Source organism: Porites lutea, chromosome 2 (genome assembly GCF_958299795.1).
Source record: "Porites lutea chromosome 2, jaPorLute2.1, whole genome shotgun sequence".
NCBI classification, from domain to species: Eukaryota; Metazoa; Cnidaria; class Anthozoa; order Scleractinia; family Poritidae; genus Porites; species Porites lutea.
In genome coordinates, this window is record NC_133202.1 from 2,010,001 (window position 1) to 2,028,898 (window position 18,898).

At 39.8% G+C, this 18,898-nt stretch overlaps 1 protein-coding gene across 3 annotated transcripts in view; it reads right to left on the reverse strand.

Moving 5' to 3' along the window:
* LOC140927364 (uncharacterized) overlaps positions 1 to 18,898 on the reverse strand; it is a 51,451-nt gene that overhangs the window by 2,283 nt on the left and 30,270 nt on the right. The window contains exons 2-3 of one of the 3 annotated variants that reach the window (XM_073376997.1): positions 2,947 to 3,459; positions 1,447 to 1,641 (exon numbers count right to left, since the gene is read on the reverse strand). In XM_073376997.1, coding sequence (XP_073233098.1) covers positions 1,447 to 1,641; positions 2,947 to 3,444 — 693 coding nt within the window. In that variant the 5' untranslated portion in view covers positions 3,445 to 3,459. Of the gene's footprint in view, positions 1 to 1,446; positions 1,642 to 2,946; positions 3,600 to 18,898 lie in introns of those variants that run through there. The other 2 variants (XM_073376996.1, XM_073376998.1) reach the window with 2 other exon arrangements.

Genomic DNA, 18,898 nt, shown 5'->3' on the forward strand with positions numbered 1-18,898 from the left:
GTTAAAAACACTTTAAATTGCTCTTCATTAATAATCTAAATAGCGTTAGCTGAGGTTTAATCCAATTCTTCGAAGATTTCTGACCGTTACGTTTAATATGCTGTTGCTTCCTTTAATTTATCTTCCGGAGTGACTGAAGAGTTGTCGTTATCGCTTCTAGTCAATGAATGGCATTAAATAAATACGTTCCTTTCAAATTAAAGGAGTTTGAGCTCTCTGAAACTGTTTTGTAAAGCCCTGAGGAACTGTATGCTTAGTTGTTATAGTAATTAAATATTCATCTGTCTTTAAATAGCTTTAACAACAACTTTATGGACTTTATCTTCGACATTAAGATTTCAGTACCAAAACAAAAACAAATGGAAAAAGTAAAATAAAAGTTAAGTAAGAAAGAAAGGAACAATTGAATATTATCATAAAAGAAAAAATTACTTGGCTATGTACGACTTCTACGCTACTCGTATGGTAAGAAAGTTTAATTAGAGTTCGGATGCATAACAATTTAGAATATTTTCAGTATAAGAGGCACTGAGATTTAAGATGTTTTGATCGCACATGGACATGATATATAAAAATATTGCCTTGCAGGACATATTCGTAAAATTGCTGTTTATCGAGTATAGGCTCTCCAAGGAGATACCCCTTATATGAGAAAGTGATGAGTGGGTACATTTCAACAGATAGTGGAATTCATCACCAAATAGTAATATAGCGTGAAGAAATACTCTTTATAAAAAAAGCGACAACACGACTGAACAATTAGATTCTATTATTCTGTGTCAGCGTGTTAATTGTATTTTGGGGGTTATCTATTTGGATGATCCCAACTCACTCTTTGTCTAGATGGTACTGAATTTTTATTTTTTTTACTCTTGTAAATTGTATATTTTTGTCTTTTTTTTAATGTGTGTGACAGAGCTGAGTGAAATAAATCTTCTTTTCGTATCTTGTCTTACATATGTCAAGCCGCAGGTTAGCATAGACGACCTGTCAGAGGTAATAACTTGCATACTAGTATCAAAGTTCTTTTTCAATTTAAACAGGTCACTGATAGGTAGTAAAAGATGAGCACGACCTTGTTTTGAAGGCTTTCTATTCATCCTGGGTATTCATGGGCACAGAGTGAGATCCAAAAGTATGCTTAGGTTAAACCTTCGATCAGGCGTCCTTTGATAACAAGAGGAAAAAGGATGATTTACAAGCATAAAACACAATTTTATACCTTCGTTTTAGTGAGAACGGCAAACCTCCCTAACGACTTGGGAGGACGTTTTGACAACCTTACCCAGGAGCAGAAGGTCCGAGCGGGAAAATTTCACTTCCGTTCGGCGTCGTCGTCCTTTTTAGTCATCGATGCTTACGTTCCCCTTTTCTGGGAAGAACGACGACCGTCTGATCGCAGCTAATGTTTACTTATATCTTACGTAATAGTTTCAGGTTACTTACCATGATAGTAAAGTTTGATGGTTGCCCAAAGCACACCTTACTTTTGTTGAGGCCAAATATATAAACAATATTGTATATGATGACCATCACCCAACAAAATATGGTGATTCCTCGGAAGAAATTCGCTCGTCCGTCAAGACTGGAAGTTCTATTTGAGTAGATGACGATACAAATCCAAGCCCCTAGGAGAATCAGCTTAAAAACAAGCAGAAATGTAATTGATATCCGCTATTGTTTCTGACCACGACTTAGGGTCTAGTTTTGGCCAGTGCATTGTTGTTAACTGGGGGCATGCCGTTTTATTTCAAAGCGTCGATGATTTTTAATTTGGTTAAAAGAATCAATGCCGTGGCCAATAGGGGTTGAAAACCCTCCGGCCAGTTACACAAACACGGACAGTCCAATCAGCCAATAGGAGGTTAAAAGAAAATGCAAGCAGCCAATAGGAAGGGCGGAAAGGAAAAACACGCGTACGTGCGCCGACTGCTTTGGGTATTTCTCTGATTGGATAAAAAGGTGGGTTCGTCTTTTATAATAAGCTGGGAACATGAAGTACGGGTCCGATTTTCCTAATTTATTTCCACCTTATTGAGCAAACCAATAAATGAGTGGGCAAGTTAAAAAATAAATTATAAAAGAATTCTGGCAGCTGACACAACAAAGTAGATGCTCACAGTGATGCTGGAAATGAAATAGAAGAAATGATAGCTTTACCTTCTCGGCCCATAAAGTCATTTGAATAAAAACGTTCTATAAAGGAGAATCTTTGCTGACGTCATTGTTTACATTTTTCCTCTTTAGTATATGACTTAACTCATAGGAGCCGTCGCCGTATATCATAAACTAAATGCAAAAATTGAAAGAGCTGATTAAGTTGTGCAATTTTCAGCTCTTTGCAAGCAATATTGAAGGACATATCAGCCATCAAAAACTGCGAAATTGCTGGGTAGCAAAAAGTTAATCAAAAGAAGGTTGTATTTGATCGTCTGGGTGAACGTAGTCCTGAATAGGACTGTTGTTGTTGGCAGTGACTGACGTTTCGACAACCTGTGAGGTAGTCATCTTCAGAGTCAAAGTGAGTTGTATCACGTCAGTTGATGGTGTTATACTCTGGTTGTTGATCTGATTGGTCAATTACGTCGCGATGTTATTGGTCGTCTGTCAGTTAAGCCGTGATCAACAACAACAACTTAACAGTCCTATTCAGGACTACGTTCACCCGGACGATCAAACACAACCTGCTTTGAAATGACTCCTGGGTTCAACCCCCTCACAAAAAAGTTAATGAGCCATACATTCTCTGTAAAAATTTCGAGTTTTTAGAAGAGAATTTATCCGAAACCATTCCGTTTATTGGGCTCAAACTTTCAGAGATAACTGAAACTATCCCCTTTCAATATTCAGAGTTTTTGTCTTATTAGCGTCATCAGTAGTGATAAGCATATGTTAACGAGGCAAAAAGTGTGAACAAAGATTCGCCTATATGGTACTGCTACTCACCAATTCACTGACTCTTGAAACACCTAGGTGGCTCCTTAAGTAAGCTTTGTTAATTGTTATTGGTGCCATTTCTGGATCCTGACGAGGCTGAGGCTGACCAGGGACCCCCTGCCCCTGAACTGGTTGAAGCATCTGGACCTGTTGAGGTTGTTGGACAGCGGGCTGTCCTCCAGGAGGAACATAGTATTGTATAGGCGATCCCTGTGGTAACATCACATGCTGACCAGGAATGGCTTGTACAAATACTGGTTGTTGTTGCCCAGGAGGTACTTGGTACATCATCTGCTGGCCAGGAGGTGGGGCGGCCAGAACTGATTGGCCTGAAGCAGGCATGGCTATAACTGGCTGTCCTGTGGCAGAGGAGGCCAAAACTGGCTGTCCTGTGGCAGAGGAGGCCAAAACTGGCTGGCCAGTGACAGGCACAACTGGCTGGTTTAAGGGGACATGGCCTTGTGACTTGTCAGGTTCAAATTGCTGACCAATGACAGGTTGCTGCATATTTCTTTTTTTTGGCTGAATATGTAATGTAACAAGTGTGGGAAAATTTTTCTCATAAGCGTAAGGCATTGGTATCTATTTCTATGGTTTTTCTGGTTTGTACTCCTGAACATTCCTTAGCTAGGATGATGTCAGGCTACAATGAATTCTGAATTATATTTGAAGTGATAATAAAGATCATTAAAACAGTTCAGCAAAACCTTGCCTATTTAATATTGGCGCTCTTTGGGCTGATCGAGTTAATTTCCTTGGCGCCTTGCATTGGTTTTGCTGGCTTTGGTTAAAAAAAATTAATGGCTGTGTTTCTCTCCCTTACCGTGAATATACTACCAGACAGGAGACTATCATAGACCTCCGATTCCAACACAGTCACTTGAACGGGCGCTCAGACTCGAGCGCTTAGAAGAAAATTCATTCCAATTTCAAGCATGAAAAAAAAAACTATCTTCAGACACATAGGACAGCGAAGGGAACAAAGGTCGCTGTTGCTTTTGCAAATATCTTCATGGTGAAAGTAGAAATATTTAACTATTAAACAAAAGCCAAAAAAAGCCAATCTGTTGGAAATGGTTAATATAGATCAGACCACATCTTCTCTCTCTGGGATACCGGAAGCGAACAATTTATGACACACTTTATTAAAATTAAAGCAAATAACCATCACGCTACTATTAAATTCGCAGAAGAACTCTCTGAAAACAACATCTCATTTCTGGATACAATTGTGTACATAGCCAACTAAAACTTCTCAATATACAATATACTTATTCGTCGTTGCCCGTGCTACCGGTAAAACTTTCAAAATCTCTTACTTCCACAGTCACCTTTCGTTTTCGACAGAACAGGGATTCGTTGAGAAAACGTTCAAGATCAGAGTACAAACTGCCGTGTGACTTACGCTGACTGCATCGAAGAATGAAGAGAGATAAAGAGAGTGAGAGAGAGTTGAACGCTTATTAAGACTTACGGGCACGTACAAACAAGAAAAGTCATCTTCCTTCACTCTAGTGCGTATTTTTGCGTTCAATTAACTCGTTTTACTCCTTAAGTTTGCTACTAAGGCGCCCGATGAAATAGCGCAAACAGACGAATCGATGGATTCCGAGAAATCGAGGAATATGATCGCTTTTTATTTGTGTGCATATATAGCGGGGCGGGTGGAGTGTAATTTTTTGTTTTAGTTGTTCTTTGACAGTATATTGCTCTTGCCTGATAGCATGGAAACTCAGGACTGTTCTAACTCTTATGAACTATTTGGATTTCATTTTTTTTCTCTTTAAAAAGTGTCAATGTACGAAATAAAGTGGGGTTGTCACGCGCAAACAAGAGGATTTCTTGGAAAAAAAAACACTAGAAGACGCTGTTTTAAGGTGACTCGACCCAGTTTTTTGGGGGGAGTACCATCCTACTTTGAAGCTCTCTGGTATCCCCGCCTTTACTTTTATCGTAAGTCTAACACATAGAATGGATAACATATAGATCAATCTACAATACAACATAAAATTTTTGGCGATCGGAGTAAATGTCACGTGGTTATAATGCCACGCCCCTTTGAGGTCTGAGTCGAAAATCTGCTGTTGCCGGCATTTTTTCGTGAAAATCTCGCGGCTACACATAGTGCGCATTAGTGCCTTGCGCTGAACAGAGTTTCACCAAAATCGCAAAGACACAATTCGAGAAATTCAGCGGTTTCCAAATTTAGGTCATAATTTATGCGAAAATGATAAGCAAACTTTACACGGATTATATCTAATAAACTATGAGATTCATCTCTTTATTTTTGGCATCGTTATAACAGATGGGTCCTTGCAAGTCAGCAAAACGCTTTAGGGCCTTGTAAATGCGCGCGATTTCGAGCAAAGCAAACATATAGAAATTATAGTTTTCGCTATTTGTTGACGTTTGTCAGCGTTTAAGAGTCAATCTCACGGAAAAAGCATTTTCTTAAAAATTCGTAGTTTTTTTTCCTTCAAATTTTTTCAGGGCCACAATTGATTAACTAACTACCCGGACTCTGAATTTCATGGTCATTGAAAAACTGTGACATTATCTTCTATAAGCCCAAACTTGAGTAAACATTGAAGATTTTTAGCGTTTTGGCTGACTTTGTGCTTTGGGAGTTGTCTATTGTTTCTAGTCTGTCATTATACAGCATTCTTGTTCAGCACGCGTGCAATGACCACGCTTGGCTGACTTCCGAATGCTCACCGAGATATTCCCGTCACGACTTGGTTTAATTATTGGCTTGCATTAAACCTATGAAAAAATGATATTTTTTTTAATAGTAAGTAGATTTAGTGTGTAGCAATTCTTGATTTTTTTGCAAAGGCACGAGAAGCACGAGAATTGATTAAAAATTGTGACTTAAACCTCTATGTATCACGCGATGGCCTGTCTCACTGTACCAAAATTATTATATCTCGGTGAGCATTCGGAAGTCAGCCAAGCGCGGTCTTTGCACGCGTGTAAATATAAACGCCCTATACGTGAAAGCCCCTGAAGCCTCTGACGCGACGTTCGTTATTCCTTGAGAACATTGTAAATCAAGCTGAGAATGACAGGTCAAGTGCTTTTGCATTTCTATGGCGTAACTTTGGTAACTAAATATTCGCTAAGTGTTTGAACCCACGTGACATGCCGGTCGTAATACCAAAACCACCCATAAAAGCAGCAGAAGGCCTTAAGATTTTTATCCTCTGGCTACGTTTTGTTGCTATGTCTGGCTAGGATCGTTTTAATAAAAAGATCAGCGATCGCTGCAGCGATTAAATACGAATAAAAGAGACAATAACAAACAAAAACAAAACTTTTTGACAATCGTATGCGTTTATTTCAGTTCTAGTGGCCGCTTGAGACTGGGTCCAGGGATTTTGTCGAACTGCACTATGGGACGTTTGGAAACAAACTTTGCCCAGTAAGTAGGATCAGTAGTAATCGGCTCCTAATCCATTTTTCTATGCAGCCAATAAAAAAAGCGCTGTTCTGTAAATTCTCAAAGGGTGCAGTTGGATTAGATTTTTATCTTAGCAGGAGCCCATGACCATGGTTGTGGCGGCGCGATTTCTGTGACGGAGCGAAGATGTGCCGCGGATATCTCGAAAGTGGAGCGTTACATATCGGAGAGGTTTTGTGCCATACTTTGGCGCAGTGTGAACACTTTTTCGGCCCGTCACGATAGTGAATAAGTAGGAGCGAGGACTGGAACCAACTGAGTCAGTGGTAAATATTCAGGAGTGAGGACTGGAATTTAGTGCACCAAACCCTCTCGGTCAACCGCGCAGGCACGATGTCCGACGTATGTGATCGACTGACGCCTCGGGCCATTGCACACACGTGGCGCCACTAAAAGCTATACGGTAAAAGCTAGGCTCCTGTCCTTACAAAATGATGGGGTCCACCCTATTTTCTAAGGGAAAAACCATGGGAACTAGATTAGTCATGAGTCAGTCCTTTGCTGTATTTTTTTTAAGGCTTTAGTTTTCCTGACGAAGGAACGTACAAGCAGTTTGTTGACGTAGTTAATGAAAATTGATCCTCGTATCTAGATAGTCATACTTTGTTGGAGTGATCAATGGTCACCAAGCAAGATCGCCACTTTTTCAGTTCTGCTGTCCTAAGTATGACATCTATACTGCATCTATTTTTCTTTGTCATAATGTACAATTTTACTGAGGGGCACATTATTAGTCTTAGTAGATGTGCCCCTCTCCTTCTTAGTATTATTTCATTTTCTGTAATTAATAGTGTTTTTGTTATTAATACTAAGTGGAGAAAAAATAGAATACAAGTACAAATACTGGTTAAGTTTCGAAAGGACGGGGATAGAAAGAATTAGTAGAAGGATAGAGAGCAAAGGGAATGGTCTGACTAAGTTGGAGCTTTTAATCATGGGGATACCTATTCGTAATTAAAAATGAGCCGGCCATAATAAAAATTGTTATAAAACAACACTTGGCTGATGGTGTTGTTTTCGCACATTGGCATAAATTTCGACCATGAGTGTCGATTGAGAACAGTGAAAAGAAGATTCAGAAGTAAATGATTACAATTATGCTTAAATGAATGGTTTCAATTCTTTCATCATCTGGCTCTGTTTCAAAACGAATGAGAGAGTGAGGACTTGTAACTAATCCAGTGGGTCCCTGATCTACTTAATGGTATTGAAAACAACACGCAAATGGCTTAAAGGATCAAAAGAGAGAGAAAATGACATTGTTAATGGCGCTTTATGGCTTTGGAGAGTACCATGATCGTTTTGTCTTTCTGTTTTTTTTTTCTAAATGTTGTCTGCTTGCTCAAACTATGCCAACATTGATGGCCAAAAACGTAGCAATGTGTCAAGATATAAAATTGAAACGTAAAAATGAAAAATGTAACATTGCGTCAAAATTTAAATAAAACAGCCGTTTGTTTGAAAAACCAGCAGAACGATTGGTTGAATGCTCGCAATACCAATCACCGATCACATTTCAAAGCATGCAGCAAACGAAAGGCGTGGGATTAATTAAGGTGTTTTTGACCACATATACCTTGAGTGTCGATCACGTCGACTATTTTTATTACGCTTGGCTGTGGATCCCCTGATTGCAATTGAAGCCAGTTTCTCAGCGCCTCCTGATTATGAACTTCGAAATAAAGTTGTTCGTTTTAATCATAGCAATGGCAAAAGTGAAACCAAACGAAGTCTCCGATTATCAAGGTGAGATCACTAATAATAATAATAATACGTCAAACTGTGAAAGGTTTGAACCCAGGAGTCATATCAAAAGGTTGAGTTTGATCGTCCGGGTGAACGTAGTCCTGGATAGGACTGTTGTTGTTGACAGTGACTGACGTTTCGACAACCTGTGCGGTAGTCATCTTCAGAGTCAAAGTGAGTTGTGTCACGTCAGTTGATGGTATTATACTCTGGTTATTGATCTGATTGGTCAATTATGTCGCGATGTTATTGGTCGTCTGTCAGTTAAGCCGTGATGTTATTGGCTATGAAGACTCGTAATCAGTGATTGGTGCGTTTCGATCCGTCTATTGTCACAGTTAAACAGTCGTCTATTGTTAGTCAAATTGTCAGTTCTCCAGTTGTTCTCTCGTAGTTAGTTTTCCTTGATCTCGTCAATAAGTCGTTTGTACGGCGCTGGTAACTGTTGGCTACGATTCAGTGGCGTTTGTTCTAAGTTAGTAAACCAGCTTTCTAAAGTGAGACGTTGATAGTAGTCTGTAGAATACGTTATACATGTCGCAGAGTCCCAGTCAATTTGATGTTTCGTCTTTAAATGGTGCTCAGCAATGTGATTGTTGACGTCACCATTCCTCGTCGCGCGTTTGTGTTCGGTCAGTCGCGTGCTTAGGTTTCTGCCGGTTTCACCAATGTAAGAAGCCTGGCAGTCGCAGCATTTGATCTTGTATACTGCTCCCTGTCTGTCCTCCGGTTTGTCTTTGTCCTTGACATTAGTAAGCAGTCGCCGTAAAGTGGTTATCGGTTTGTGCGCAACACGTATATTGTAAGGTTGTAATATACGTGCAATAGTTTCAGAGGTGCCTCTGATGTACGGTATAGTCGCTGTCGTAACAGGGCCAGAGTTTGTCTGAGAGTTGGAATCAGTGTTACTGTGAGTGTTCCGTCTAACAAAGTCCGTGTTGTAATTGTTCTTACTAAAAACGTAAGATAATCAGTCTCGTCTTTTAGGCTGTCATGTGAGTCGCAAACTAGTTGCGCTCGTCTCGTCAGAGTCCGGATAGTAGTAGCCTTGTGAGAGGTCGGGTTGTACGAAGACTGGTCTAGTAATCGGTCGGTATGTGTCGGTTTTCCGTAAATAGTCGTTTTTAGTTTGTTGTTGTCGCGAGTGACCAAGCAGTCTAGAAAAGGTATCTTACCATTTTCTTCGATCTCCTTGGTGAACTGTATGTCCGCGTTCTGTCTGTCGAGGTGTTCGTGAAAATCGTCAATTCCGTCTTTGTGTACGGCGGTGAATGTGTCGTCAACGTAACGTAACCAAAGAGGTACAGTTCGCGTGTAGGTAGCTAGGGCTTGTTCCTCGATGTTTTGCATCACAATTTCTGCTACAACAACAGAAACTGGGGAGCCCATAGCTGTACCGTGTAACTGTTTGTAGTGTTTGCCGTTGTACTGAAAGTACGTCGAAGTCAAACAGAGGTTGGGTAGGTCCATAATGTCGTCTGTAGGTAGTGGTAGTTCAACAGTAGAGTTCTTAATAGCGTTCTCAGTACAGTCTAGAGCCAGTTGAAGTGGAATACTGGTGAACAGCGATTTCACGTCAAAGGACACTAGTTTGTGGTCGTCCGGTATCTGTATTATCTTAATGGCGTCAATAAAGTTCTCAGTAGACTGTAGTTTGTGTCTATAGACACAAACTACAGTCTACTGAGAACTTTATTGACGCCATCAAGACAATAGATTCGTCATTAAGACAATACAGATACCGGACGACCACAAACTAGTGTCCTTTGACGTGAAATCGCTGTTCACCAGTATTCCACTTCAACTGGCTCTAGACTGTACTGAGAACGCTATTAAGAACTCTACTGTTGAACTACCACTACCTACAGACGACATTATGGACCTACTCAACCTCTGTTTGACTTCGACGTACTTTCAGTACAACGGCAAACACTACAAACAGTTACACGGTACAGCTATGGGCTCCCCAGTTTCTGTTGTTGTAGCAGAAATTGTGATGCAAAACATCGAGGAACAAGCCCTAGCTACCTACACGCGAACTGTACCTCTTTGGTTACGTTACGTTGACGACACATTCACCGCCGTACACAAAGACGGAATTGACGATTTTCACGAACACCTTAACAGACAGAACGCGGACATACAGTTCACCAAGGAGATCGAAGAAAATGTTAAGATACCTTTTCTAGACTGCTTGGTCACTCGCGACAACAACAAACTAAAAACGACTATTTACAGAAAACCGACACATACCGACCGATTACTAGACCAGTCTTCGTACAACCCGACCTCTCACAAGGCTACTACTATCCGGACTCTGACGAGACGAGCGCAACTAGTTTGCGACTCACATGACAGCCTAAAAGACGAGACTGATTATCTTAACAACGTTTTTAGTAAGAACAATTACAACACGGACTTTGTTAGACGGAACATTCACAGTAACACTGATTCCAACTCTCAGACAAACTCTGGCCCTGTTACGACAGCGACTATACCGTACATCAGAGGCACCTCTGAAACTATTGCAACCTTACAATATATTATATTACTATATTGCTATATTATTACTATATATTACTTATATTACAACCTTACAATATACGTGTTGCGCACAAACCGATAACCACTTTACGGCGACTGCTTACTAATGTCAAGGACAAAGACAAACCGGAGGACAGATAGGGAGCAGTATACAAGATCAAATGCTGCGACTGCCAGGCTTCTTACATTGGTGAAACCGGCAGAAACCTAAGCACGCGACTGACCGAACACAAACGCGCGACGAGGAATGGCGACGTCAACAATCACATTGCTGAGCACCATTTAAAGACGAAACATCAAATTGACTGGGACTCTGCGACATGTATAACGTATTCTACAGACTACTATCAACGTCTCACTTTAGAAAGCTGGTTTACTAACTTAGAACAAACGCCACTGAATCGTAGCCAACAGTTACCAGCGCCGTACAAACGACTTATTGACGAGATCAAGGAAAACTAACTACGAGAGAACAACTGGAGAACTGACAATTTGACTAACAATAGACGACTGTTTAACTGTGACAATAGACGGATCGAAACGCACCAATCACTGATTACGAGTCTTCATAGCCAATAACATCACGGCTTAACTGACAGACGACCAATAACATCGCGACATAATTGACCAATCAGATCAATAACCAGAGTATAATACCATCAACTGACGTGACACAACTCACTTTGACTCTGAAGATGACTACCGCACAGGTTGTCGAAACGTCAGTCACTGTCAACAACAACAGTCCTATTCAGGACTACGTTCACCTGGACGATCAAACTCAACCTTTTAATAATACGTCAGTTAACATGTACAGTACTGATAAATTGATTGCCACGCAATTCCAGCGTCTTTTGTGAGCGCTAATTTAGTTCAAACGTTTTGTCTGTATATACCCCTAGTTTTTAGTTGTTTTTTTTTTTAGTTTACTTGTAATTAGTTAATTGCAAACGAGCCCACAAGCTCATGTAGCTTTAATACTCATCGTTTAAAATAAAGGCTATCTTTTGTGAGCCGATTCCCAGGATCAGGGTATTTCAGAAAGGCAATTGCAACTTAGAATTTCAAATTCGATCTACTATCATATACCTGCGTTACTACAAATACTAGCTTTGGTCTTCAAAGTTACTATATCCACAACTACTGCCACGTCATGGCCAGTACAGTAAGGGGGCTGCAGGCGCGGATCTAGGATAAATACTGACCGATTTCCTAAACGGGTGCCAAAGGCGTAAGCTTCTAGCGGGGTCCAGGAGCGGGCTCCCCCGGGAAGAAAACTGGATTTTTACTCCTTAAAGTCCCCTTTCCTGGGTTTTCAAGTCATTCAGACAAAATATTGGCCAGATGGTAACTTGGAAAGTCTTTTTATTTTTAAAAACATATTAATTATGAAAATATGACCGATTTCCGTAAAACGGTGGAAACCGGTGTGGATCCGCGCCTGGGCTGAGAGTGAATCGAATAACGTGCCGCAGCTCATTCTCTCTTGCTCTCTGGCGGCCTTTGTATACTAAATTTTTTACCACTATCAGGTAAAGAAAATTTGCAAACGCCAAGCAAAATAATTGGAAGCTAAGAAGCCCATTTTTACCGCTCAATGTAAAAACGGAAAATAAGCTCATTACTTTGATAAAAATGAAAAGCCAGTTTTGCAATGCCTAACTAGGTATCATACGTTTGACCGCGTTGGAGCTACATGCGGACGTCTAAAATCTTCGTCTTGCGTCTTTTAGAAATTCTTCGTCATATCGCGCATTAGTTATTTTCGTACGTTGCAGTGCTATGTTTATAGCGGAGCTCAGGCGCGCGAAGCGCGCCAGCGGAGCACCATGGGTAATAAAATTTGGTAAACCATCCATCCGAGAAAATTTGGTTATGACGTAGCGTACGCCCGTACACTCTTTGCGGGGGATGGAAGGGAATCAGGTGTCAGCCCGTCCCGGGGAGGAGCATGTTATAAATCGCGCGATGCATTTGTGCAACCCACCTGTTTCTTGGCGGGAAATCGCGCAAGAAATGACGTTGCTGTCGTCCCGTTCAAAACAAGTTTACTTCAACGGAACTACTTCATTGCATAAGGATTTTGTGTCCAGAGAGCTCAGTTTTTAGTAAACTGTTTCGAAGAAATTGTTATGGCAACAAACAATAGCGGATTGGATTCAAACTATTTGCTTGTAAGTGAAAAGCGACGGGAAAGAGAAGAAGAGAAAGGCATAGAGTAAGAATTAACAGGCGCGCTAGCGAAGAGGATTCAAGTGGAAAATTTATGCAGCATCTGCGACTTGTTCACTGATAGCTGAAGCTGACAGAGTTTTGAGTCATCTTTTGATGTTTTTACCTGTCTTTTTGCACTGGATCTACAAAATGAAATACAGCAGCTATCAACATTCTTTTGTTATTCTTGGCTGGCTTGTTTACTGGGTTGTGGTTGAGAAATGCGCCGCACGACAAAGAGAAATCGGGAATCATCGTTTTCAAAAATAAGCTACTCTTAGTAAGTTTACTTCGCCTTGCTGGACCATGCGAAAAATCTTAAGCGATTCTGGCCTTACTTGATGGGTTTCCTTGCTGCATCTCGACGGTAAGCTTGAGTAATTTTATTGCATTTTATGTGTTTTCTTTTTTCATGTTTATGCCGTCATTTTACGCACATTTGTAAGGTTTGAATCAATTTATCTGACCTAGTAAAGAACTTAAAAAGTCTTTAGACATTTTCTGACCGCGACTAGAAGAAAAAGTTCTGAAAAATAGTTTAGTTATCCTATTGTTTGTAAAAAGAAAACTTTGAGCGATATTCTTGCCCGGAGTTCATCTTGCAAAATAGCAAACACGGCGAAGGTGGCTTCAAACTTAAGGCTTAATTTAAGGTGGCTCCATAATTAATAGAGGAGCATTTAGCTGTGACAAATTTTCCGTCATAACTTTTTGGTTTTTAACGCGATGGCTGCGAAACTTTGCAAAGAACAACGGATATCATTCGGCAATAATACGAAATATTCCGATTTCATTGATGGTAAATATTTCTTGAGAAATTAGCGCTCAAAAGAACCCTACTGTTCAAGAAAAATCGCGTCTAGTAAAAAAATTTGCTGATATTTTTTACTGAAATTTCTGGTATCGGCTTTAATTGATATAATAAATCTGCAAGAGGAATTTCAGAAAAATCGTTGGAGCAGAAGTCCGTAACTAAAAGTCGCTCAAAATTCAGCTGTGAAATTGTTTTGGAATTTCAAAAATAAATTACTATCAGGTAGAAGGAGCCACCAGTTTGAATTTTCGGGACAAGTAAATTCAACGTTTGCTAATTCTTAAAACAAAAACCGATTGCCTATCGTGCTATTCTTTAAAAGGTACTTTTTAGTTTTAGAAGCACTATAAATTGCTCCAAACCTTGCTCTGAAGTAGAATGACTTGCTCTACGACAGTTTTAAAATATCCCTTGGCAGTTTTGGCTCAAACTCCTGCTGCATACATTTTGATGTATTGCAATGCATTTTCAACGACTTCAACTGCTGTTCGTTGCTTCCAACTCAGGAAAAAAGTATTGAGATTAGACGCTACCTCGTATCAGAGCTCAGAAAGAACTGTCCAGCGCCTTTGTTTATGACTACAAAATGAGCACGAGCGGCAGTTCTGCGAGGAATTCGCACCTCACCCAGGGGGGACGAACGACAATGATGACCATGCCTGTGAACCGAATAACATCACAGTGCAAAATAAAATTATCGCAAAAATACTGCCCGTGAATAAATTTTACAACTCTGAAATTTTTGTCACTCCTTCCTTCAATGAATGGGTATTTTTTTCTTGATTATTATGTCTTGCTCTGCAATACATGTTTATACAGATCGGTTCACAGACATGGGCATCATTGCCATTCGTCCCCCCTGGCTGAGGTGCGAATTCCTCGCAGAGCTGCCGCTCGTGCTCATTTTCTGGTCATAAACAAAGGTGCTGGACAGTTCTATCTGAGCTTCGATACAAGGTAGCTTACAATCCCAATACCTTTTTCCTGAATTGGAAACAACGTACAGCAGGAAAAGCCGTTGAGGATGCATTGCAATACATCAAAATGTATGAAGCAGGAGTTTGAACCAAAACTGCCAAGGGATATTTTAAAAATGTCGAGGAACAAGTCATTCGACGTCAGAGCAAAGTTTGGAGCAATTTATAGTGCTTTTAAAACTGAAAAGTACCTTTTAAAGAATAGCACGATAGGCAATCGGCTTCTGTTTTCAGAATTAGGAAATACTGAATTTACTTGTCCCGAAAATTGAACCTGGTGTCTCCTTCTTCCTGATAGTAATTTATTTTTGAAATTCCAAAACAATTTTACAGCTGAATTTTGAGCGACTTTTAGTTACGGACTTCTGCTCCAACGATTTTTCTGAAATTCCTCTGGCATATTTATTATATCAATTAAAGCCGATACCAGAAATTTCAGTAAAAAATATCAGCAAAATTTTTTACTAGAGGCGATTTTCTTTGAACAGTAGGGTCCTTTTAAGCGCTAATTTCTCAAGAAATATTTACCATCAATGAAATCGGAATATTTCGTATTATTGCCAAATGATATCTGTTGTTTTTTGCAAAGTTTCGCAGCCATCGCGTTAAAATCGAAAAAGTTATGACGGAAAATTTGTCACAGCTAAATGCTCTTGTATTAATTACGGAGCCACCTTAATCTATTCGTGACTCAGCTTTACTCTCAAAACACGTCTTCGGGAATAAAAATTGTTGACCTTTAAATGTTTCTTCGTATTATATTTCTTGTCTTGATTGTTTGTCAAGATCTCGTTCTTAAATGATCGCTTTGCCAGTTGTTGTTTTCAGTCGTCCGTGAACGCGTTGGTCACGCTCTACGTCCAATTTTTATGCTCTGATTGGCAAAATTTGACAGGTGAGTTTATGCGGAAAATTTATGCAGCATCTTGAAACTTGTTTACTGTGACAGCTGAAGCTGACAGAGTTTTGTGTCAACTTGAGATGTTTTTAACTGTCTTTTTCTACTGGATGTACGAAATGAAATTCAGCTACTATCAAGAGTCTTCTGTTATTCATGGCTAATTTGTCTATTGGGTTTTTGGTTGAGAAATACGTCGCCTGTCAAAGTCGGAAATCCGATTTCGGATAGCATCGACTCGTTTTCGTTTTTCACCTTGCTTGATTGAAAAGTCTGAAGCGATGTAGCTTCCAGGAGCTGCCTGAGTACTTATTGTATTTGTGTTTGTTTTTTTCATATATCTAATTTCATGAAGCCGAGCGCAGTTTATGAGGCTATAGTTTATGCATGTTTGAATTAAGATTTGAGATAATGGTCTGACCTGTAGTATGAGGTTTGATTTAAGCTTGCAGAACTTTAAAAAGTCTTTAGTCGATATTTTCTCACCGCAAATAGAAAGAAAAAAATGTTGCGTTTTTATTTTGGCTGTAGAAAGAAAGCTTTGCGCAATTTTCTCGCCTCGAGTTCATATTTGAAAACAGCAAACAGGGGAAGCCGGCTTTAAAACATAAACTTTGGCTTTAAGCATAAAGACTCAGGATTCTTAGAGACACTTTAATACTTAATTGTCTTCGTGAATGAAAATTGTTGTCTCTGTAAATGTTTCACCGAATTATATTTCTTTTATTGATTGTTAGTAGTCTCTCTTGCAATTTGCCGTTAATGTTTTCAGTTGCAGGAGTACTCAAAAAGTCGCGCGTATTAAACGCTTGTTAAGTTTACACATCGTTATAAAACCATTAAATAAAAATAAAAAAACAATAAATTCTTTATTATGTTGAAGTGTAAATCTCTTAATGTTCATTCAAACACTCCACAGCTTGCAACTGGCCGGCCGTTATATAGGTGATTTTGGAACTTTTTTTAGCGGTTTCGCTAAAAGCCCACGCGTGCTTCGATCGTCCTGAATATTGAATGATTGCAATTTATATTTCAAAACTGTGAAATACTGCATTCTGTCTGAGGTCTGTATAATAAAAACAGCGCCTCGTAGTACTGTTTCACCTCAGACTGTCAGATGTGATGTACAAAAAGTATAAAAGGTTGGTTTACACGCCCCCAGATTTGTTAGCAAGATTTAATTTGTAAAGCAAACTTGTCAAACGGAAAAAATTCTGCCGGATTTGCTTTCAAAGTATTTGTTTTCCAGGCCTAATCTACTGTGATCAAGAGCCTTTATGGACGTTAAATGTGATGGAAGATGATTGCTATTTTTTGGGTGTACATATAAAGGCCGTCAACTCGATGTAAGGTTTGGTGCACTCTTGGACTGTTAGCAAATTATCAAAGTTCACTCAAATCACTTAGCTTTAATCCCTCAAAACAAAAGTCACATGAATGTGCTCTAAAGTGAACTGATTTGCGGAATACAAGTTTATTGTTTGATTGAAATTACAAATTTATTAATGGGAGCTTCGCTTTTAGCCCTGGCTAAATCTATATATTATACCATGCGATAATGTCTAGTGTTCGGTGTCTCTTCTTGACAATTTGACTAAAACTTTGGGAGGGTTTTGAAAGCAGGGGAAGAAGGGTCTACACAAGGAATAAGGTGTACATAACTCAAATTGGCGTCACCCTGTGCAACCAAGGTGTTATGCTGAAAATTATGCTTGCCTGGGGGTATTATGCTCCTAATTGTGTTGGATTAAAATGACTCGTTTCCATCCATCAACTATAAAGCTATCATTCCTGACTCTTACATTGAGTGGTTTCATACCTTGAGGGACTGGAACGAATAAGTGTAATATAGGACCCACATGGCCAGAAACAGTCAGTACAGACATCTTTTAAAAATCCTTAAGTCTGGGTTTAGTCGCGTTAACATTGGGCAAGATATGGCCGCCATTCAAAAACTTAACAATTACCGCTAAGAAATGCATGGATATGATTGCCAGGCTCCAGGTGTCTAGTATTGTAATTTAGAGATTTTAAATGGCTGTATCTCAATTTAGTTCCAATCAACGACAATCTTGAGGATTTGCAAAGCTCGTCGAGTGTGATCTTTCTGACTGTGTGGGTCTGGTGTTGATAATCCATAATACACGGGCTCGTGCCCAGTCCCTCACGGCATGAAATCGGCATGACGCCTTGAAAACCTAGCATACGAAGGTAACCACGAGTGCTGTTCTGCAAAATGCACTGGGAACGAAAAATTTTAGCTGGCGAATGTCCTTTGGACAAACGTAAAGATGTCAACTAAATATTGACTGTAAATCCTTCCAGGTAATCTAGAGGAAGCTTACACCGTTAAAGACCTGAGAAAAGAGTTGCAGACCGCCATGGAAGTAGAGCACGCGACCATCCCACCGTACTTGACTGCCCTAGCCACTCTCATGACTGGCAACAACTCTGACATTCACACCAAACTAAAAGACGTTATTATTCAAGAGATGTTTCACTTGACGCTTGCCGCCAATATTCTCAATGCAGTTGGAGGGAAACCATCACTGAATTATTCAGGATTCATTCCTGACTACCCTTCAGCGCTTCCAGGTGGCCTCCATCCCAAACTGATTGTCCCTATCAAAAAATTCTCACGCCCTCTGGTGAAAGATGTGTTCTCGATGATAGAACAGCCAGAGGTAGAAGTAGCGACATTAAGTAGCTTTAAACATATTTTTGGCTTTGTACGTAGAATCAAAGAAAAATTAGGTCACTGCCAAAGAAATGAAGGGGGAGTTTACTGCGAATTACAAGGGAACATAATGACCCGGATGAATCCATCAGGTTGCTTTATTTCAAACGCTGAAAAGGTTCAGTTTCTGGCAGGTGAGTCTGACATGATTATTCTCTTTAACCATCAACTTCTATTTTCGTATCAAAAACTAGCACCCTGATAAAACAGTCGACATTTCGTGACGTCACCACTGGTTTTGGATGTGACGCGACATCAGTATGGAATTTCTGCGCTCGTTTCTCAGATATCATTTTGCGAGGAAACCAGTGGTGACGTCGCGTAATATCAACTTTTTTTTCAGGGTCAGCGGTCGATTGATTGTATTCGTTACGCAAAGTCGCAAACGTTTTGGTACAAGTCTCCTCTACCGTGATTCTTGGACCATTTTAACTCTACCTATATCGGGAATTTTATTTGAGGCAGATTCCTAGATACTCTAATTCAATGAATGCAAAGAAGTGATTTTCCATTTATTCGTATTTCGGAATACGGTCAATCGTAGCTCTTAGGATACCGGCCAAAATTAACT